Source organism: Aethalodelphis obliquidens, unplaced genomic scaffold (genome assembly GCF_003676395.1).
Source record: "Aethalodelphis obliquidens isolate GAN/ISIS:26980383/991018 unplaced genomic scaffold, ASM367639v1 scaffold22, whole genome shotgun sequence".
Lineage (NCBI taxonomy): Eukaryota > Metazoa > Chordata > Mammalia > Artiodactyla > Delphinidae > Aethalodelphis > Aethalodelphis obliquidens.
This window is the reverse complement of record NW_020837966.1, coordinates 26,068,442-26,092,330: the sequence shown is the minus strand read 5'-3', so window position 1 is coordinate 26,092,330 and position 23,889 is coordinate 26,068,442. Positions and strand designations below refer to the sequence as shown.

General features: G+C 39.1%; 1 protein-coding gene across 7 annotated transcripts in view; it reads left to right on the top strand.

The window, feature by feature from the left end:
• Nucleotides 1-23,889, top strand: part of SUMF1 (sulfatase modifying factor 1) — a 451,940-nt gene that overhangs the window by 82,650 nt on the left and 345,401 nt on the right. For 6 of the 7 annotated variants that reach the window (XR_003435893.1, XR_003435891.1, XR_003435892.1 and 3 more), the window contains one exon: nucleotides 18,295-18,354. Coding sequence is in view for 4 of the 7 variants with exons in the window: in XM_027121447.1 (XP_026977248.1) it covers nucleotides 18,295-18,354 (60 nt within the window). In the remaining 3 variants the exon portion in view is untranslated. Of the gene's footprint in view, nucleotides 1-18,294; nucleotides 18,355-19,597; nucleotides 19,888-23,889 lie in introns of those variants that run through there. The other variant, XM_027121448.1, reaches the window with a different exon arrangement.

The following is a 23,889-nucleotide window of genomic DNA, read 5'->3' as shown; positions in this document are numbered from 1 at the left end:
TTGATTCGGCGAGTCAGTTTTTGCACTGAACATTTAACCTGTTAATGAATTGTGAAGTAATGTTGCGTCATCTTCCACTTCTATAGCTTCACCTTTCATGCCTTTTCCTATGCCATAGTGTGACTCATTTGTTCTTTCCCTAAGGATCTGGAAATAAAAACATGTTATTGAGAAGAGAAAAATAGAACAGTTCAATCATCTTTTATATCAGGTTATTCTGGGGACTTCTTTCATGTGGATATGTGGACATATTGATAGTATAGGTACATATATATCCACATGTGTGATTTCTATATAAATATATACTTTTATTCTTTCGGCAAAATTTATTGGCAGTCTATCGAATACCAGACTTATGTGCTGGGTTCTGGGAATCCCACAGACCTGATCCGCTTGCCCGCGTGTAGCCTGCAGATGTTAAGCAGTCAAGCAAACACACCTAGTTATATGTATGTGCTTATGTATTTAACTATACGTGAGGAGGAAGTATAGCATGATGGTTAAACTCAGGCAGTTTTGGAGTCCGACCTGGTTTCCTATCTTAGCCACTTACCAGCTGATTAACATGGGGCAAGACACTTAAATTCTCACTCAGTCTCCGCATCTATAAGTGAGGCAATAGTAGTTACCCCTTGTAGAGTTACTGAGAGATTTCAATGAGATACCACAAAGAAAATGTTTAGTGCAGTGACTGGTATGTGGTAAGCACTTGATAAATCTTAATTGTGGCTATTGTTTTTATGTGTAATGAAAATTCAAACACAATAAGCTAACAAGCTATGAAATGACACCTCACTCTGAAATCTAATTCATGAAAGACATTTATTCTGGACCTTTTTAGGGATGTGGAAAGGAGATAAGACATCTGATAACATGCAGCTGTAAATAACACTTCTTTCTGTGGACAATCTCTGCTTTATACTCACTAAAAAAAGTGAACACTGCTTCTAACGAAGTGACAGGACTTACAGAATTGGGCACTTAGTGCTTGTCTACTTTTGCAATGTACAAAATAAAATCATGGAAGTGTTCAAGTATTCTTTGCAAAAAAATGTTTAAAAATACTATTTGGTATAAACTAATTGCTTATACTCTCTCATAATTTGCTAATGAGTTGTCACTGAAGAACACAGTAGATTGTGAGTGTAAGAGAATGTAATAAATGAAATCCTCAGGAAGACTAAACTGTTTTTCTTATTTCTCGCAATGCTTTAGAGCCATATCTGGCTTTGCAAGTAGGACTGAACGGTTTCACACCATTATTCTGAGAGATGGAAGTGACTGAACCTGGAGTAGACCTTTCAGAAGATGTAGCTGGTACCCTGTGATCTTGGTGGCTTGGTTTTCATTGACCCAGAAGTCACCTTTCTTTAGGATGATGCTACTATATACCTTGCCTTGTTTAGGGTGAAACAAACTGATTTCTCTATACTTTAGAACCAACCCCTCCAGGATTGGATAGACCATGAATGTTCTTTTGTGTAGTACATTAGCATATTAAGCTTTCAGAAATTAAAGAATCATCTGCATTATTAGACAACAAATATCATTTAACAGTGTATACCTATTAGCAGATGATAAGAAAGTTAGCTCTTCGTTGCAGAAATCCAATGTGCTACTTATTTTCTCTTAATAGTTGCTTCTTCTGTGTTTAGATGGACTGGTTTTTAGCACTTAGATATTTCATGGCCTTGTGTTGAAGACTACTGCTTATTTGCTCAATTATTATGGTCTATATCTCTGAAACCATATGTATCTACCGTTGTATAAGTCAGAGTATTAACCATTTTCCTGGACTTTGCTGCTCTTTCTTCTCTCTTTCCTTCCTACCTAGAAGTTTCTACCTAGAAGGTGTAGAAGTTGAGGCCCTTGGCCACCTCATACCCACTAGGATGGCTACTATTTAAAAAAATAGAAAATAACAAGTGTGGGTAAGGATGTGAAGAAATTGGAACCCTTGTGCACTGTTGGTAGGAAAGTAAAATGGTGCAGCTTCTTGGAAAAACAGCATAGTGGTTCTTCAGAATGTTAAAAATAGAACTCTGATCCAGCAGTGCCACTTCTGGGTATATGCCCAAAAGAACTGAAAGCAGGATCTTATTTTTTAAAATTTATTTTATTTTATATTTTTTTAAATTGGAGCATAGTTGATTTACAATATTGTGTTAGGTTCAGGTGTACAGGTGATTCAGTTATACATATATATTCTTTTTCAGATTCTTATCCTTTACAGGTTATTATGAAATATTGAGTATAGTTCCCTATGCTATAGAGTAGGTCCTTGTTGATTTTCTATTTTATATATAGTAATATGTATATGTTGATCCCAAACTCCTTATTTATCCCTCCTCCTCTTTTCCACTTTGGAAACCATGAATTTGTTTTCTGTGTCTGTGGGTCTATTTCTGTTTTGTATATAAGTTCATCTGTATCCTTTTTTTTTTTTTTTTTTTTTTAGTTTCCACACTTAAGTGATATCATATGATGTTTGTCTTTCTCTGTCTGACTTACTTCACTTAGTAGGATAATCTCTAGGTCCATCCACATTGCTGCAAATGGCAATATTTATTCTTTTTTATGACTGAGTAATATTCCATTGTATATATGTATACATCTTCTTTATCCATTCATCTGTCAGTGGACATTTAGGTTGCTTCCATGTCTTGTCTATTGTAAATAGTGCTGCAGTGAACATTGGGGTGCATGAATCTTTTCGAATTATGGTTTTCTCTGGATATATGCCCAGGAGTGGGATTGCAGGATCATATGGTAGCTCTGTTTTTAGTTTTTTAAGGAACCTCTGTACTGTTCTCCATAGTGGCTGTACCAATTTACATTTCCACCAACAGTGTAGGAGGGTTCCTTTTTCTCCACACCCTCTCCAGCATTTATTATTTATAGGCTTTTTGATGATAGCCATTCTGACCGATGTGAGGTGATAACTCATTGTAGTTTTGATTTGCATTTCTCTAATGATTAGCGATGTTGAACATCCTTTCATGTGCCTTTTGACCATCTGTATGTCTTCTTTGGAGAAATGTCTATTTAGATCTTCTGCCCACTTTTTGTTTGGGTTGGTTGTTTTTTGATATTGAGCTGTATGAGCTGTTTGTATATTTGGGAGGTTAATCTCTTGTCAGTCGCATCATTTGCAGATATTTTTCTCCCATTCTATAGGGTGTCTTTTCATTTTGTTTATGGTTTTCTTTGCTGTGCAAAAGCTTTTGAGTTGAATTAGGTCCCGTTTGTTTGTTTTTGTTTTTATTCCCATTACTGTAGGAGATGAATCCAAAAAGATCTTGCTGTGATTTATGTCAGAGTGTTCTTCCTATGTTTTCCTCTAAGAGTTTTATAGTGTCCAGTCTTACATTTAGGTCTTTAATCCATTTTGAGTTTATTTTTGTGTATGGTGTTAGAGAGCGTTCTATTCTCTTTCTTGTACGTGTAGCTGTTCAGTTTTCCCAGCATCACTTATTGAAGAGCCTGTCTTTTCTCCATTGTATATTCTTGCCTCCTTTGTCACAGATTAATTGCCTATGTAAGTTTGGGTTTATTTCTGGGCTCACTATCCTGTTCTATTGATCTGTGTGTCTGTTTTTGTGCCAGTACCATACTGTGTTGACTACTGTAGCTTTGTAGTATAGTCTGAAGTCAGGGAGCATGATTTCTCCAGCTCCATTCTTTCTCAAGATTGTTTTGGCTGTTTAGGGTTTTTGTGTTTCCATACAAATTAAAAACAAAAATTTTATTCTAGTTCTGTGAAAAGTGCCACAACACTTCTGACACTAAATGTATAGGTTTTTTTCCATACCAACAGCCAAGTCCAATTCTCTGGACACAACTGAGTGTCCTTCGATTCAATTTAGTCTGACAGTAACCACCTGGAGTCAGCACAGACTCCAAGGTTTAAGGGCTCAGTCCCACAAGTCTGCTGCCACTTCACATGCCAGTCCAAGTATTGGGCGCTCTGGTACCCACACTTCTGCCTGAGCTGGCTCCTGAGTCGGGAGTTCCCACAGCTCCCCTCTTTCAGGTTTGATAATTTTCTAGAACAGCTCACAGATCACTTAACTTACTATCACGGGTTTATTATAAAGGATACAAATGAACAACCAGATGAAGAGGTACATAGGGTGGGGTCCAGAAGAGTCCTATGCACAGGAGCTTCTATGCCTGTGAAGTTGGGGTGTACCACCTTGCTGGCATGTGGATGTGTTCGCCATCTCTGAAGCTCTCCAACCTCATTGTTTGGGTTTTTTATGGAAGTTTCATTACATGGGTATAATTGATTAAATCATTGGCCGTTGGCGATTAGCTCCAATTACCGGCCCTTCCCCCTCCCCAGTGATCAGGGAGTGGAGCTGAAGGTTCCAACTCGATAATAATGCCTGGGTCTTTCTGACTGACCAGCTCTCATCCTGAAGCTCTCTAGGGCTCTCCAGCTACCAGTCGTCTTATTAACACACAGAAGCCACTCATCACTCTGGAGAACCAGTACAAAGACCAAATATATATTTCCCATTTTTTCACAGGGGGCTCTCCCGTCTTACTCTTCTTTCTAACCTTCTCGCCTCTTTTTTTTTTTGGTGAATCTCTACTTTGGCCAAGAGTCGTTACATAGAAGCTTAAGTGCAGGGTGATGATCTACTAGTTCAAATAGTGTTGATATCTACAATGCCAGCCACTATTTAAGGCTCAAATGATAAAGCAGTGAACAGAGCAAAGTCCATGCTGTCAAGGTGTCTGCTTTCTAGTAGGAGAAGGAAAGCAATTTGTAATTTGTCACCAAGTGGTAAGCGCCGGTGTATTTAATTTTTTTGGCACTGTTCTGACACCAAATGTGTGTGTTTTTTTCTGACAGCAAATACGTGTCATTTTTCCACACCAATTCTCCAGTACCAGTTGGATGTCCAGAAATTCAATCCAGTTCTGATACTAACTCTTAGAGTTATCTCAGACACCGCAGATTAAGGGCTCAGTCCTTCAAGACTCGTCCACTTCAGATGCCAGCTGCAAATGGGGTACCCAGGCTAGCCACACTTCTGCCTGGCAGACTGTGAATTTGGGGGTTCACATGACCCCTTCCTCAGGTTTGATAATTTACCAGAACAACTCACAGAACTCAGGAAAGCGCTTTACTTATGATTGCTGGTTAATTATAACGTATACAACTCAGGAATAGCCAAAAGAAAGACACATGTTTTCCAAGGGTTTCAGCTCTGTATCAGGAACTGGGGACAAAGACCAGATATTTTTGTTTTGATACCACAGTGAGGAAGAAGGGGGATATATATAGGGTATGAAGAGAGAGAGTGATGGTAGGTGGAGGAGGGTATGATCTTTCAGCCTGTCTGGAAGCTTGTCATTTGACAGAGACACTAAATGGAGTGTGAAGTCTGAGGGAAGAGGCAGAAAGAACTGTAAGTGCAAAGGACAGTGATGTCACGAGGGACCCAAGGAAAGGGATAATGGGAAACAGACCAACATCATGTTGCCTTAGGAAGCATGTCCACACGCAGTATTGTGTGTACATAAAGACACTTTCTACTGACCTGACATTGTGGCTCATTGAGGTCTCATGGCACCTGTAGTTTATTTTGTAATGAAAGGAAGATGTTGGATTTCCTCCTTATCCCTTTATTTCTGGGGTGTGATTTTTCCTTGGAGGTTTTTGGAAACCATTCCAGTCATACACAAGGGAAGATGAGACTTGGCAAAGTAGGTCTATGAAGTGGAACAGTTGCTTCCATGGTATGAGGTTGAGACCCCCAAACCCAGGGGGGTTTGAGCCAGTGAAACCACTGAAGGCATCTGCAGTATCAATCTAAGTACGGATGTCTGTTCAAATGGTAAGTATGGCTACTTTAAATGTGTATTTATTCCTAAGTGAAAGAAGCAGATGTCATATGCCAAGAGAAGTACTTTAGGAGAGGCACATCTAACAAGGGGAGTTTTTTCAGCTCTATCCCAAAGCTAATGAGTGTCTTTTATTTTTTAACAATGTGAACTCTCGACTCACAGTTTCCCACGGGTTTTAGCCATTTTCTTGCAGTGAGCTTGTGAAATACGGACAGCTTTGTGCTCTTCAAACTGGAACAGTGGAATAATTTATTAAAAGAATATGATACCACTTCAGCTCATAAGGGGCACATGGCCGAGTTGGCTAAGTGTGAGCCTGGAACCATATGGCCTGGGCTTGACTCCTGGCTCCTCCACCTACTAGCTGTGTGTCGTTGGACAGGCAGTTTAACCTTTCTGTTCTTTATTTCTCCATTTGTACTTACTCTTCTTTCTAACCTCCTGAAAGTGGGATCAGGAAATTTTATAATCCACCATCGCTGTGAGTTTGCTCTGGGATGGTGCAAGCATGGCCTGTGAAAGGGGCTTAGAGGTATGATAGCTCCTGTCTGAAGAATGGGTCCCTTGGGCATGGGACTCATGTTACCTAAGTGCCCCCAAACCAACTGTTTTTTCAACTTCTTGCCCACATAATCATGACTAGAGGTTTCAAGGAGAAGACAAGAGCAAGTACTATTTAGCTTTGACTTTTGAGCAGATGTAACACCATCTCTTCATCCTCGGCTAAAGACAGGCCTGTATCCAAAGGCTCTGAGGTTTCTCACTTGGTCTTCTTTCTGTCATGACTTGCGGGTCCCACGTCTTCCACTTCACTGTCGTTCTTTTTCCTCATTGCCTGCTTCTTCTTGGTATCACTAATGGGGCTAATGATGGGGTGTCCAAACATTCCTAGCCTGTGCTCATGCCTGGCACAGTTGTTAATAGCAGCCGTGTTCACTTCCCAAAGTATCCTTATTTGGACAATAAATTATATAACTGCCCTGCCAATAATAGAACCTACATCAAAATATCTTTTTAAAGATGAAAAACATTAAAACAGTACCTGACTCTAATATGTGCTCAGTAAATATTAGCTGCTATTATTAGCTGCTACAACTGGCATCAGTGTTTTTAAATATCCAGTTTTATGTATTATCCCCCAAAGCAAGAATTGTTACTGTAGTCCTTGGGCTGTGAAAGTGACATCGTTTTTTGGAACATGGAGGACCATGGACACTGAGAGCGAGTTAATACAGCTTTGCGAATTCTCTTCCTTTTTACCCTAGATTGGGTGAAACAAGTAGCATGGAGGAAATGACTGTTTTCATTCATTTCTCTAACAGGGTAATCACCATACAGCACATGCTGATTTTACAGAGAAAATACTGCAGGGGTTGTTAACTTGGACTGTGTGTTTAATGTGCTTTTCTTTCCAATCTGATCTCTAGTTTCCTTTCTTTGACCTTTCTCTGGGTGTCACCCTCCTTTTTCTCTCCTCATGCAAGGTCTAAAGCTAATTGCAGTCCCTTCTGTTGGACCTTATGCTGGGGGATGAATAAAATTACACATAATTGAAAAAGCTTTATTTGAAATACCGGTTTCAGCTACCCACTCTTAAAATCCCTTGTTATGTTCGACATCAGGTAAACAAAGTGAGTTGGTCAGAGATGCAGCTAGCCTGGAAGAGATTTGAGCTGGACAGGCACAGATGTGGGAGGCACCTTGACTCCTGGCCTTGTCACTTGCTAGCTGGGTGACCTGGGGCTCTCCATTTTTTCTGTGTCTCTGAGTTTCACTATTCCTCATCCCTAAAACGGGGATCATGACACTTCCTGCTTCCCAAGGTTATTGTGAGGATCAAATGAGAGAAGAGGTATTAGCCTGCTCTAAGCAAATGTGGGCAGAGTTCCTTTCTTTAAAAATGGTTGAGGTGATTGAAAAGAGATCCGTTTTAGGAGACACATGAGCAGAGGCTTGAAGGAAGAGATTGAAAAGCCTGCTCCTGTGTGTTTCTGAGCTGCCTGTTGCTATAGTACCTGGTGAGTTGACAAGGGCGCTGTTTTAGCATGCATGAAGTGCTTCAAATGGGCAGCAAGATCATTTTTGTTTAATCCTAAACTTCAGGCTGCCAGAACCATGCCTGTGGGAGCCCGGGTGATAAGATAGCTTGAAGGCTTGACTAGAAGTCAAGTGTGCAGAGAGCCCAGCTTCTAGCCAATCAGGGCGAGGATGACTTAGCTCTCAAGGAAAGAGGCACGCTTCTCAGGGTCCGAGAGTGGAGAATGAAATCTGTCCTTTTAAACTCCAAACCTGCTATACGTAAACTTCTAAGGAAACCTTTGACTCCTAGCATTTGGGGGCTCTGGAACAAGATTAGCCAACTCATGGCTAATCTTGTTTCATTTATATTTCCGTCCACTCATCCCCGCTCCCCTTCTCTCCTGGATTATTTGAAGCCAATCCCACTCCTCATATTTTATTTAAAATACCATCATTTAAAAAATTGGTTTACTTTCATTAAAAATAGTTTTATTGTGATATAATTGGCATAAATTGTACATTTCTAAAATATACAGTTTGATCAGTTTGTATATGTATATATACGTAATTATAAATATATATACTGATCAAAAAATAAATATATAATCACACACATATCCATGAAACCACCATAGTCTAGATGTGAACATGTCCAACACCCCAGAGTTTCCTTGTGCCCCTTAGTAACCCCTCCATTTTGCCTTCTCTACCTCTCACACGCAAGCAACTACTGATCTGCTTCGTGTCATAGTAAATTAGTTTGTAGTTTTTAGAGTTTTAGATAAATGGACTCATACAGTGTGTACTTTTTTTTTTTTTTTTTTCTAGCTTCTTTCACAATGGCATAGTCTTTTATTCATTCTACAAATATTATTGTGCTCCTCCTACTAGGTACCATTTTGGAAGCTGCAGGACGTCTTAGGAGGCTATTGTAGTAGTCCAGGGGAGAAGTGGTGGTTTGGAGCCAGGGTGGTTACTATGGAGATGGTAGCTGCCACCCATTAGCCATCTGCCTTGGAGGTAGAGCTCATCAGACCAGCAGGATGTTGGGGTGGGAAGAGGGAGGAGCTGAGAATTGCTCCTCAGGCTTCTGGCTTGAGCAAACGGGTAGGGTGTAGTGAGATGGAGGAAGACTCAGTGAGAAATAGGTCTGACCTTCCCCAATTTGATCCTTTACTGGGTGTCCGTTGCTTCTTCAGAGTTACTCTTGTTACCATTTGTTGGTCTTAAGCGGTATCTAATATGCAGATGAAAACAATATTTAAAACACTTTAAGGTATTCACGAGATTTCTGGGTCTTCTCACAAATGTTATTAAAATAAAGGCTAGCTGTCGTTGTCAAATTGAAAATAGTGAATCTCAGTTTTCTCCTCAGGTGTTTGTGGTATCGGTTGTACCAGGCAAGGGAAAGAGGAAGCGCAAAGTCAAATAATATTTTCAGACTTTTAAAAGTTTCTTGAGGAGAAGTTCTCTCCACTCTTTACCTGGCCCCCAGAATGTTTTTGTTTGGGTTTTACCATTAAAAATGTTAACGTTTTGCTAAGTCGGATGCTGTGGTGACAGCCTCTGCATGCTGCGACCAGCTATGTGAATTTCATTGTACTATACAATAGTCTGTCTTCCTTCTGCAGTGTTAGTAACAGGTCAGCTATTTTATTAGAACTTAGACTCCTTTTGGGGGTTTTGGCCTTAGAAATAATGGGTCAAGTTATCACTGTGGTTTTGGAATTTTGGAGGTTACACGCCACCTGGTTTATGGGCACCTTCGGGAAGTCTGAGTTAGTCATGAACTAATAATGTGTAATAGTAAACAATAATGACTGCACATTTATTGTGTATTATTTGCTCAGTGCTTTCTATGCAGTCTCTCTTTTAACCCCCACATCATTCCAGTGAGGGGATTTTATATGTGTATGTGTGTGTGTATAAATAACCTAAATGTCTTCTTTTCACCTAAAAAGCAATAAACATGCAAACAGGAAACTGTGACCAATACCAAGGAAAAAGATTAGTTAAATAGAAACCGAGTAATCACAGATACTGGATTTAACAAAGACTTAAAAGCAGCTATTATGTTTAGAGGATTAAGGGAAAATATATTCAGAGAATTGATAAAAAATACAATGTGAATCAACAAATCACAGACAAACACAACAGACAAATGGAAATGATAAAAGAAGAACCAAGTGAAATTTCTAGAATTGGAATTATAATAACCGAAATGAAGAGTTCCCTAGATGAACCTGATAGCAGATTAGAAATGGCAGGATGGCAGAATTAGTGAACTTGAAGGTAAATCAAGAGAAAATTTCCAAACCAAAGAACAGAGAGGAAAAACAACTGGAGACAGATCAACAGAGGCCTGTGTGACAGTATCAAACATTTCAACATAATTTCAACACATGTGTAATAGGAGTCCCAGATGGAGAGGGGAGAGAGAAAGGGACAAAACATTTTTGCAGAAATGACTGCTTTCTCATCAGAAACAGTGGAAGTCAGAAAATGGTGGAATGATACAGTCAAAGGGCTGGAAAAAAACAACTATCAGCTAAGACTTCTATATGTAACAAAACTATCGTTTAAAAATGAATGTGAAGGAAGTCTGACTTGATTCTGGGAAAATGGAGTAGACATACATTTCCCTCTTCTTCTCGCTAAATACAATTAAAACTCCGGATGCTACCTAGAAAAGGAACATAAGTCCCTGAAGAGCGAAAAGAAGGCAGAGTAGCTGCAGACCTTGGGACCCCAGGAATGACATGGTGGTGAGTTCCATGGATTTTCTTTTGGCCTCATGTATCCCAGACTTGGAGCTGAAGAAGCCAGCAAATGCCTGGGAATGTAAACCAAAAAAGTCCCAAGAAAAGCCTGCTCTCTCTAGCCAAAGGGGAGATAGGAAATGGACAGTCTAGTAATACTGAAAACTTCTAGTCAGTAAACCACCCTACTCCATCTAAGCATGACAGAAAAAAACTGTGTTTTCTCACGCCTGCAAAGGCCAGGGTGGGGAGCCTATACTTGCACCCTCGTGAGGCTGTATTGAGGTGACATAATACCTCTGCCAGGGTGGTGTCAGAGAAGGCCAGGTGGGGTGCCAGGCCTTTCATAGTTGCCTGGCAGTAATGAGGCCACCCCTCTCCATGGTGTAAGTGGCTACCATGTGGGGAGCCGAAACTCTCACCTTCTCTAGTAATGAGCATCCCTCATGAGGTGTCAGTGGAGGCTGAGTGGGGAACCCAGACTTCTGCTTCCACCTGGCAGTAACGAGATGGCTCCCTCCCTTCCCCTGCCAATGTGGCGTCAAAGAAAGCCAGGGGAACAGAATATTTAAATAAGAGCCAGAGTCTTGTAACATAAACATTATCCAGGTTTCAAGTGAATAATGACTTGTCATATCAAGAACCAGGGAGACACCAAACGAGATGAAAAAAAGACAATCGATACTAACACTAATGACAGAGATGTTACAATTACCCATTTAGCTAAAGATTTTAAAGCAGCCATGATAAAAATACTTAAGTGAGCAATTATGAACATTCTTGAAACAATTGAAAACAGAGAATAAAAACTTCAGAAAAGGGCTTCCCTGGTGGCGCAGTGGTTGAGAGTCCGCCTGCCAATGCAGGGGACATGGGTTCGTGCCCCGGTCCGGGAGGATCCCACGTGCTGCGGAGCGGCTGGGCCCGTGAGCCATGGCCGCTGGGCCTGTGCGTTCGGAGCCTGTGCTCTGCAACGGGAGAGGCCACAGCGGTGAGAGGCCCGCGTACTGAGCAAAAAAAAAAAAAAAAAACAGAAAAAAAAAAAAAACTTCAGAAAAGAAATAGAGAGTATAAATGGGAACTAAGGGCAAATTTTAGAACTGAAAAATAGAATAACCAAAATAAAGCTTTGTGAATTGGTTCAGCAGCATAATAGAAGGGACAGAGGGGGGAAAAAATCAGAGGGGGAAAGAAAACAGAAACAAATTATTCAATCTGAATGATGGAGAGAAAATAGAAAATGAATGAATGAATGAATGATGCCTCAGGGACCTTTGTGACTGTAAAAAGGTCATCTAACATTTTTTTTCTTATTTTATTTTTTAAACTTAAAATTTTTTTAACATCTTTATTGGAGTATAATTGCTTTACAATGGTATGTTAGTTTCTGCTTTATAACAAAGTGAATCAGCTATACATATACATATATCCCCAAATCTCCTCCCTCTTGCATCTCCCTCCCACCCTCCCTATCCTACCCCTCTAGGTGGTCATTTGTGTCGTGGGAGTCTCAGCGGAGAGGGCCAAGAGCATGGGGCTGAAAGAGTACTCAAAGAAATAATGGCTGACAACTTCCCAAATGTGGGAGGAGATTAAACCTGTAGTCAAGAGGCTAAGTGAACCTTAAATAGGAGCATCCCAAAGAAACCCATACCAAGACATAGCATAATTAAACTTCTGAAAACAGGAGACAGAGAGAAATCTTGAAAGCAGCCAGAGAAAACTGATACCTTATCTATAGGGGAAAGGCCAGTGTGAATGACAGTGGGTTTCTCATCAGAGACCCTAATAAAGGGCAGAAGAAATGGCATGATACTTTTCCCCTGTATTCCCTATGGGCATGATATTTTTTAAGTGTTGAAAGAACTGCCAACCCAGAATGCTTTATCTAGTGAAATGTCTTTTACGAATAGGAGGAAATCAAGACGTTTTCAAATGAAAGAAAACTGGAGAATTTGTCACCAGCAGACCTATCCTAAATGAACGTCTAAAGGAAGTTCACTAAACAGAAAGGAAATGATTAAAGAAAGAACCTTTGAACATCAGGATGGAAGAAGGAACATAGTGAGGAGAAATACGGGTGCATACAGTAGGCTGTCCTTCTCTCGAGATTTTTAGGTTTTGTTTGATGGTTGAAGCAGAAATTATAATGTTGATGTGTTTCTAAATGTATTTAGAGGAAGTTTTTTAATGCAATTATAAACAGGGGATGCTAGAGGGTTGTGAAGGGAGGTAAATTTTCTATACTTCACTGGAATTGGTAAAATAATACCAGTAGACATATCTTATCACAGTTATATGTATATATATAAATGTAAATATATATAAAATATTTTAAACATATATAAACATAATATATATATAACTGTATATAAAATATATCCACATATTTTAATAAAAATATAAAATGTGTTTCATATATTTAATATTTATATATTAATATATAATATATATTTGTTATATTTATAAATGTATTGTGTATGTATTTTTATATATATAAAACTGTGATAAAGCATTATAGGTAAATAGAAATGAATTTCTTTAAAAAAATGTTCAGGTAACCCACAGGAAGGCAGAAAAAAGAAAACAACAAAAAAATAGAGAACAGACAAAAACCAAAACATAAAATGACAGTCTTAAGTGCTTAGATATCAATAATTTCATTAAAAGCTCAATGGTCTAAATACATCAATTAAAAGACATTGGCAGAGTGGATTAAAAAACATAACTAACTGTATATGGTCTATAACAAACTCACTTCAAGTATAATGATAAATAGGTTGAAAACAAAATGATGGGAAAAGATGTTTTAGGTAAACATTAATCAGAAAAAAGCAGGAATGGCTGTATTAATGTCATATAAAGTAGACTTCAAAGCAAAGAAAATCACCAGAGTCAGAGAAGGACATTGTGTAATGATAAAATGGTTAATCTACCAAGAGGACATAGTAATACTAAATATGTATGCCCCAATGAAAAGGGCTGAAACATATGAAACAAAAACTAATAAAATTGAAAGGAGAAATAGACTAACCTGCAATTGTAGGTGGAGACTATAATGCTCCTTTCAACAATTGATGGTACAATTATATAGAAAATCAGCAAGGATATAGACGAACTCAACAATATCATCAACCAATGAGATCTAATTGACATTTGTAGAACAATCTACCCTACAACAGCAGAATACCCCTTCTTTTCAAGTACTCATGGAACATATACCAAGATAGACCATATCCTGCACCATCAAATAAACCTCAACAAATTTTGAAAAATTGAAGTCACACAGAGTGTGTTCTCCAACTGCAGTGGAATCAAACTAGAAACCAGTAACAGAAATAAAATAGGAAAATGTCCAACACTTGGACAATAAACACACTTCTAAATAATCCATGGGTCAAACCATACACTGAAATGAATGAAAATGAGCACATAGGGACGAGTGCATGCCTGACCCGTGTGGGGTGAGGCACCCTCCTGTGCCCCAGGGCCAGATGCTCACTCCAGGTAATCAACTCCCCACTGGGGCACAACGTATAAGAAAATCAGAGTAAATGCTTGATTCCATGTCATTTTCTAAGTGAAAGTGACCGTACGGTATACTCATACAGAATGCCTCATTCTTATTAACAGCTGCTTAGTATTCCTCACTGTGGATTTCATCACACATGGTTTAAAAGAAGTGCTTTTTGTCCCTTTGCTGACTGATGAAAATTTGTCAGACGCTCTGTTCCCTCTTTTGCTGTCCTTGTTGTTGTATTACATATGACACGGAGGGAAAGGGAAGCGTATCTCTTGACTACATAAAATGTCGTTGTTTATGCTCCTGTGAAGAACGACCTGGCCAGCCCCAGCACATTGGTCAGCCCTCTTCCTGCAGGCTTACTCCTCATTCAACAAGCCGGTCTTGCTGAGGAGTGGTTCTGTGGCATCTACTGTGGATTTGTTTCATCACTAAGGACTTCTGTGCCTTCCGAGGTGTTTTAGATGAGGCTCTATTCCCCTGCACTAGCACTCGGAGCATTACTCCTTCAGCTCTTGTCCTGAGAACTTGAGATGCACCTTGCTTAGCCTTTTGAGATTATTGGGGCTAACATTTAGAAACCTGCTTTTTAAATTTTTTTTCTTGCTGTCCTTGCAATCATCCAAGCATTAGAGACCTGTTCGTATTTTGCTGTCTGGGAGTAGAGCAGTTATGGGTAGTAGTCCCTTTGGAGACAACATTCACATGGGTTCTTGTCTGTTTCTGATCAGGGTCTCTGTGTTCAGTGTGTATTTTTACTTAGATTCTTGAGTACTGGTGGTGCAGGTTGTGTGGCACGGCAGCCTCTCTTCTTGCCAAGTATACAGGCAGAGAGGTGAGGTATTGACACTACCGTCGGTAGCTTCTCAAGTTGTTTTATTTATTTTTTATTTTTTATTTTTTTTGCAGTACGCAGGCCTCTCACTGTCGTGGCCTCTCCTTTTGCGGAGCACAGGCTCCGGACGTGCAGGCTCAGCGGCCATGGCTCACGGGCCCAGCCGCTCCATAGCACATGGGATCTTCCCGGACCGGGGCACGAACCCGTGTCCCCTGCATCGGCAGGCGGACTCTCAACCACTGTGCCACCAGGGAAGCCCTCTCAAGTTGTTTTAACCTGCAGTAGCAAACTTGAACGTGAGAGACAACGTTAATTTTGACTTATCGATCCTTTCCTTAATGAAAAGAAATGGAGACATTTCCCCCTTACGTTAGTTTCCTAGGGCTTCCATAACAAATGACCACAAACTTGGTGGCTTGAAACAACAGAAATTTATTCTTTTAGTTCTGGAGGCTAGAAGTCTGAGACCAAGGTCCTGGCTGGGCCATACTCACTTCAGAGTTTCTAGAATCCTTCCTTGTCTCGTCCTAGCTTCTGGCAGTTCCCCGGAATCCTTGGCATTCTTTGACTTGTAGCTGCATCACTCCAGTCTCTGCGTCCATCTTTACATGGCCTTCTCTGTGTCCTCTCCTCCTGTTATAGGGACACCAGTCATTGGATTTAGGGCTCACCCTAATCCAGTATGACCTCATCTTAACTAATACAGAAAATTACAAATCTGCAAAGTTCCTATTTCCAAATAAGGTCACATTCTGAGGCTCTGAGTGAACATGAATTTGGGGGGACACTATTCAACCCACTACACACTCCGAGTAATTTTTCTGGGTTTTTTTTTGCAAAGTGGTAAGCATTTCAAACAGATGTAGCTGATCCTACATCATGTTGTCTTCTGGCAAGAATAGTTTTATTTATAAGGACCAGATGAGCAGCCACCTAGAGGACTGTGTTAACTGCTGTGGTCATATCAGCCCGGGATGACTCTCATGAGTGCTTGGGTCACTTTGATGAGTGTCACTTTTATTGGTTGTAGACTTCCTTCATTGGAGATGGTGGTGAAAGGGAACTGTTCTGTTCTCCTTCCTGCTGGCAAATCAGCTCCTTTTTCTTGTTCTTGGATCTAACTTGACAAAAGAATTTAATCTTGCGTGATAGCAGATACTGTAATCAGCATTTCAACTGTCATTTTTTCCATTGTAACCCAGCATGCAGAGACCCCCGTGAAGCAGTGTAACGCAAGGATCCCCAAGCAAGAAATTTAATGTAGGAGAGAGCAGCCATTCTATGGGATAGCTACACAGCTTTACATGCTTTCATTTCTGCTTCAGTGAATTCTTGGTGATTATGCTGCTTTTACAGAATGATAAACTCACCCAGCAGATTCTGCTGTAATGGCTGTCAGATTCCAGTTACTCCTGGGAAGGATGCTGTTTTGTGAAGTCATTATTTTCACATGTAGCTCCTCTCAATTATAGCTTGCCCATTTCTAATCAATAAAAGTTTGTTAATGTAACATAAAACATTGAAGGCCATGGAAATACTGTGGCCTTGTAGTGGAATGAAAAATAACCAGTGGCTTGGTCTTTGACAGCTTTTAAGTACCTGGCTTAGAAGAAAACATGAACTTGTGCCCACAAGTTGACATTTGCGAGTCAGTGTGTTAGCCATGCTTGGAGAAAACATGGTTCTTTTAACTTCTGCCACTGACGTCTGGGCCTTTGACAAGCAAAAGGAAAACTAAGATAGGAGGCTCTGTTCAACCTTCTCTTATTTTCAGTAAGCAAAGAACAGGCAGCTGTATGATTAGTTGACTTCTTGCATAACAAAGGAAAAGCAAAAAATTCTTATCCCCCTCAGACTTCCCAGATGTGGCTCTGGTTTGTAGGAGTTTACTGGTAACTCTCAAATACTCTTTGCATGGCTTACCTGATGATGAGGCTTTTGTCCTGGCAGCTTTACGGTGTTCATTTGCATTGCACATTTATCCAGAGCCCTCTCTAGAAGTAATAGTCTTACCTCTTGGCTGGCTTTTTCTGCCTCCAGTTCTCATTGCAGTGGTAGCCACTGTTCCTTCTGTTTTTTTTTTTTTTTTTGGCCTGCGTTGGGTTTTCGTTGCTGTGTGCGGGCTTCCTCTAGTTGCAGTGAGTGGGGGCTACTCTTTGTTGAGGTGCGTGGGCTTCTCATTGTGGTGGCTTCTCTTGTTGCAGAGCACGGACTCTCGGCGCACAAGTTTCAGTAGTTGTAGCACGCGGGCTCAGTAGCTGTGGCACATGGGCCCTAAAGCGCATGGGCTTCAGTAATCGCGGCGCATGGGCTCAGTAGTTGTGGCTCAAGGGCTCTAGAGTGCAAGCTCAATAGCTGTGGCGCACAGGCTTAGTTGCTCCGCGGCATGTGTGATCTTCCTGGACCAGGGCTCGAACCCGTGTCCCCTGCATTGGCAGGTGGATTCTTAATGACTGAGCCACCAGGAAAGTCCCGCCACTGTTATCTTGCTTTCTTTTAGGCCTTGCCCAATTTCCTATACTCTTGGTCTCTAAACTCTTGAGCCAGGCTGCCTCGGTGTGAATCCTCGTTCTCGCATTTGCTTAATCTCAGAAGTTGTTACAGAAATTCCATGAGTTAATATTTGCAGAATACTTAGAACCCTACTTGGTTCATAATAAATACTGTATAAATCTTTTTGAAAAAGATAAACTATGTTCTATATCTTGATTGTGGTGGTGGTTATACACTTGTCAAAACTCATCAGAAGTGTGCATTTAAAAGTTTTAAAAGTATAAAAGTTTACTGTATATAAAGTATACCTCAGTAAACCTGACCTAAAATTTTTTTAAAGGTAAAAAGCATATCCGTTTATTCAGTCAGCAAAGGGTTTATTAGGTGTTGCACAGTAGGATTTTAAAAACATAATTCAAAGAGGCTTGCCAGTCTAGTTGAGCTGGCCGGTTATAATGCAGGATAAATTTGCCCATCAGTGTGAGAAGGTGTTGTAAGAGGTGCTGCAAGGCAGCTTATTAGTCATCTAGGTAGGAAACACTGTAGGGGTTTGGATTGCTTAAGGCAGTCCCAAAGAGTTCACCAAATAGTCGGAACTTGAGCTGGACCTCAGAAGATGTAGGATTTGGAAAGATGGGCATTCGAGAAGGTGCGTGGGTGCAGGTGCAAGACCCAGGGGCAGAAATGCATGTGGAGACTTTAGGCAACCATGTGAGAGCTGGTTGGATTAAAATAGACCCTCTGACTGTGGGAGGGACAGCTGTGCTTTATGGACTAATGAGTTCTCTTCTCTTCATCCACAGAAAGGCCCCCCTTCTGGCAAAGACCGGGTGAAGAAAGGTGGATCCTACATGTGCCATAAGGTAAGTCAAGTCACTAAACTCTGTTTTGGCGTTCTAACAGCAGGTTTATGGATCCATTGTAAACATTAGCCCCAAGCTGTCTCATCCACTTCTGTTAATACATACCTATCTCCATCAACGCCAGAAAAAAAAAAGTTTGTGCACAGGCATGGGGAAAAGTGGTTCAAGAAGCAGAGGTTGTAAATGATCTGTTGTCAACCATATTCCATCTGTTGTATCTTGACCCTTTGAGACACCTTTGTTGTCCCATGAATCAGGGTGAGCTGTATATCTGGTTTCCAGCATGTAAGTCTGGAAGCACACCCTTAATTTATTTGAGACTCCTGTAAATTTCTGGCTTGTCTGTTGAGATTAAGTTGAGTTATAGATGGAGGGTAGTTTGTGGTATACTGGAATGGAAACATCCCAAGTGTTCTAGGTATATAGTGTGTGCTTTGTGGAATAAACATCTCTCTCAGAGAATGATTCTTCTCTTTGGGCTATAATTTCAGTGTCAGAGTTGGTTGTTCTTGGCGAGTAGAAGTAACTCAGTGTTTCATGAGTAACCTTTTTAAGGAGTTCAGAAATCGAATACCACTTCTCTCCCTTTTTTTCTTTAAATCATATATTTTTAGTATATCTAGGACTTCTATCTCTATGTAAACATGGCATTTTGCAGATTGTTATTACAAGAAGCTTCCCATGGTAATTCAGTCAGTCTAGGCAGTTAGAGACTTAAAACTGTAATGGCTCCAAATTAAGTTATTAATTTGATAATGGAGGCATTGTCAAACTTTGCCTTAAAATAATGGTTCTCAAACTTTATTGTACATTAGAATCATCTGGGATCTATAAAAGATATTGATGCCTATTTCCTCACTCACCTCATTCTGACTTGATATTTCTGGATTGTGACCTGGGCATCAGGATTTTAAAGCTCTCAAGGTGATCATAACATACATCAAAGTTTGGGAGCCACTGGCCTAAAGAGAACCTATTTAAATTATGTATATCTGTGAGTTCGTAGGGGTGTGTGTCTTCTGCATTTCTTAGAATTTTTAGTGTAGTTATTTAGGTGGCAGTTCATAGAGTTGAGTTCACTTTATGCTTTACACTTACCTTTATAACAAGATGTGGACAAATTTATCTTTAAAATTCTAACTTTAATTTTAAATTAAAAGCATTGCCCTAGGTTGTCCCAGTACTTTTAAGTGTTCATATACCCATCTGTCTGTAGTCCCAGATTTTTTCCCTTTGATTCAAGCTGTTGCTGCAGGTGTATCTGAATCCTCTTGCTGGGAAACCAGACTTTCATGAAAAACAGGTGAATCTCTTTTTGCACAAGAGCATCTCAAAACCCTAATTACCACCAATTATGTGTCTGACATATGGCACTTTTCATAATTGGGAGTCCATTTACTCTGTAAGAATTAAAGACCATAAGATTTTTTTTGCACAAATAAGTGGAGAAAATGAATCCTGTAGAAAACATTTTAAGCATGAACACCAAAATATTCCAGTGCCATGCATATGAATGTGTCTACTTTAACATTTTGTTTTTCTTGCTTATTTTAAATGTTTAAAATTTTTATAAGCTTCTTAATTTATTCTTTTAAAATATCTTTTAACATGTTTTATATATATATATATATATATTTTTTTTTTGGCGTATGCAGGCCTCTCACTGTTGTGGCCTCTCCCGTTGCGGAGCACAGGCTCCAGACGTGCAGGCTTAGAGGCCCTGGCTCATGGGCCCAGCCGCTCCACGGCATGTGGGATCTTCCCGGACCGGGGCACGAACCCGTGTCCCCTGCATCAGCAGGTGGACTCTCAACCACTGTGCCACCAGGGAAGCCCTATATTTTTAATAAATACATTTTTATGGTACAGTTGGTTTTTGTATATTTATGTTGTGTCCTGTAACCTTGTTAAACTCATCTGTATAAGTGATGTTTTTGTAGATTCTTTATATATATATATATATATATATATATATATATATATCTTTACTGGAGTATAATTGCTTTACAATGTTGTGTTAGTTTCTGTTGTACAACAAAGTGAATCAGCTCTAAGTATACATATATCCCCATATCTCTTCCCTCTTGAGCCTCCCTCCCATCCTCCCTATCCCATCTCTCTAGGTCATCAGAAAGCATCGAGTTGATCTCCCTGTTGTTTTTGTAGATTGCGTTGTATTTTCTACATAAGTGGTTATACCATCTGTGAGTATAGACAATTTTACCTCTTCCTTTTTAATCTGGATATCTTTTATTGCTTTTTATTACTGTATTGTGTTGGCTAGAACCTCCAGTATATTGTTGAATAGGAGTGGTAAGAACAGACAGTCTTACCTAATTTTTGATCTTAGGGGAAAAACATTTGACTTTTCAAAATTAGCTATGATATAAGCTATAGTGTTTTCAAAGATGACCTTTATCAGCTTGAGCAAGTCTCCTTCTAGTCCTAGATTTCTGAGAATTTTTTTTATCAGAAATGGATGTGGATTTTGCCAGATGCTTTTTCTAAAGCTATTGAGATGTTTATGTGGTTTTTCTTTTTCAGCCTGTTAATATGGTGAATTATAGTCATGGATTTTCTGTTTTCAAATGTTAAACCATCCTTGGCTTCCTGGAATACATCCACTTAGTTATGATGTATTATCCTTTGTATATGTTTTGGATGCAGTTTACTAAAATATGTTAGTGATTGGTATTGGTCTCTTGTTTTTTTGTTTTTGTTTTTGTTTCTGTCTGATATTAGTATCAGTGTATTGCTGGCTTCATAGATTGATTTGGGAAATATTCCCTCATCTTGAGTTTTTTGGGGAAGAGTTCATGTAGAGTTAGCATTTTTCTTCCTTAAATGTCTGATAGAATTTCCCCAGGAAAACCATTTGGGCCTAGAGTTGTAACCATACATTTAATTTAGTTAATAGCTACAGGGTTGTGCAGATTATCTGTTTGTTCTTGATTAAGCTCTGGGAGTTTGTGTCTTTCAAGGAATTTGTCCATTTCAGCTGAGTTAATGAATTTATTGACATAAACTTTGCCTTTTCACTTGCTGTTTAGACCATTTACATTTAATGTGATTGTTGATATGGCTGGATTTAAATTTGTTGTCTTGATATTTGTTTTTCTCTTTGTCTCATCTGTTCTTTTCCTTTTGCTTTTTTTTTTCTTTTTTTGGATTAAGTGTTTTTTTATCACTTCATTGTCTCTCCTTTGGCTTATTAGCTATAACTCTTTATTTAAAAATTTTGTGGCTGATTTAGAGTTTATATTATACATCTTTAACTTTTCTTAGTCACCCTGAAGGATAAGTTTTAATTTAGTCAGGCTCAGAGTGATGGAGAGAGTATTCCAGAAAACAGAATAGCAGAGTGACAAAACTGAGTGGGATCCACAAGATTTTCCAGAGAGAAACGGCAGCTGTAGGATCTTTGGTCAAGTTAATTGTAGATGATGTAGGTTTTTAACCTCAGCCTGGTTATTTTGGTGTAGTCAAGAAAACAGCGCAGTGTTGGCTGTGAATTACTTTCAGTGCTTGTTCTTTATACTAGATTAAGAGTGACAGTTTTAACTGCCACTAAGTATATTAAGATGTGGACTCTATAATTAGATCTGGGTTGGAGTTCTGTAACTGTTCTTTGCTAGTCTTTGCCTGTAACATTAGGCAAATTACTTAACCTTTCTAAGCCTCAGTTTTCACACTTGTAAAATGTACATCATAACTGCACCTATTGTAAGGTTCTTACGAGGAATAAATGCAGCAAAGTAAATAAGCACTTGGTACAGTGCCTAGCTCATGGTAAAGTCTCCGTAAGGTAGTTGCTGCTAACACCATCATTCTTAATCATCATCTTTATTATAATAAGATTATTTTCTCCCATTTTCTCTTTTGAATAAAAACCAACTAATGAACTACTAACTAGACAGGCAGAATCCTGGAAATGATTACTGTAGCACAGGTAAAAATCAATAAAAGAAAGAAAATCAATAAAAAGAGAAAAGAATAATGTAATTCATTTTGAAAAAAAAATCACCTTGCTTAGAAGGTAACTTACTTTTGATCGTGGCCCAGGGCCAGTTTGCATGACTAAAGTAAGCTCTGATTATTATTTTTGATTTTTTGAAAGTCCATCCAAAGTATAGCTTCAGTAAGGAGACGAGGCACAGAAAGAACAACTATGAGTCAACATGGTGTTAAGAGCACAGATTCTGGAATGGGACTGAAAAGACTGTAATCCTGGATTCACAGTTACAAACCATGTGACCTTAGGCACACTATTACCACACCTGTGTGTCGGTTTTTTCCTTGTGTATACATATATATATATATATTATTGTGTATACAATAATACCTACCTCAGGATTATTGAGAGGATTAAGTCACTTAATACATGTGAAGTTCGTAGAACAGTTCACATGGTAAGTACTCAGGAAATACTAGTCTTTCTTGAAGTTGTTAGATTAATCTCTGTGGGATCTTTAGCCCAACCTACAACATTGACGAAATCCTCACTCCCCTACCCCCTCAACCCCACCATTTTACATCAAGATTAGTAGCAAAAGGAGTTGTCCAAGTGTCAGTGGCAAGAGCAATGGATGGGAAATTGAGAGACCTGAGTTCTGCTGTGTCATTTTTCTATAATCATTTTGTTCATAATGAGCTACAATTACCTTAAAACTGTTCTTTATCCCTAAAAGTCTTCCTCTCATAAAAACCATATTGCCGTCCCACTTGACTTCAGAGCCCCAAGGCTGGTAAGCCATTATCTTAAATGAATTGTTCTTGAATCCAGGATCATATTCTTAGTGCAGATATCGAGGTCAGTTTCACAAAGTAATTAGCCATTTTGATGAAATGGGGCTAAAATAGGCCCTCACTACTACCTCTGTTCTTAATTAATAAAATGACCCATATTTCAACCACTCAAAGACCTAACATCATTAATAACCATTTTTAGTGCTAAAAGTAGAGTTGGAAAAAAAGAAAGCAATGAGGACATATGAAATCAGGCCATTTTTCTCTTTAATTATGTATTTCATTAGTTGCCGATTACTGGAATTTAAAATGAACTGCTTATTAATAAATGTTTGCTGAGTGAATGAGTGCATTTGCAGTGGAATGATAATGTGAATTGACTGTTTTCTCATGTGATGGTCCTGACCTTTCAACACTAACTTGTAGTGAGACTTGCTTTTTAGTGTTTAGTTCTTCATCATTTAGGTTAATGGAAGACTTTAGGTACTGCTATGATCCAAAAAAGGACTAGCTCTTTTTGTTGTCACTGATTTTAAGCTTTTTTGTTATGTAAGCAAAACATTTTCATTGCATAAAAATTAGAAAATAAATAATAAACAGAAAAATGAAAAAAATCGTTCACGCTGCTTTCTGAAGAAAACTGTTAATAGCATTCTACCAAACTCTTCGGTGCACTTTTATTTTTTCTTCCCAAAATAGAATTATGCTGTATGCACCAGGGCCTTCAAATATGACTATGGTCAATAATCTCTTATACATCATGGATCTCTTTTCTGATCACAGTGCTCC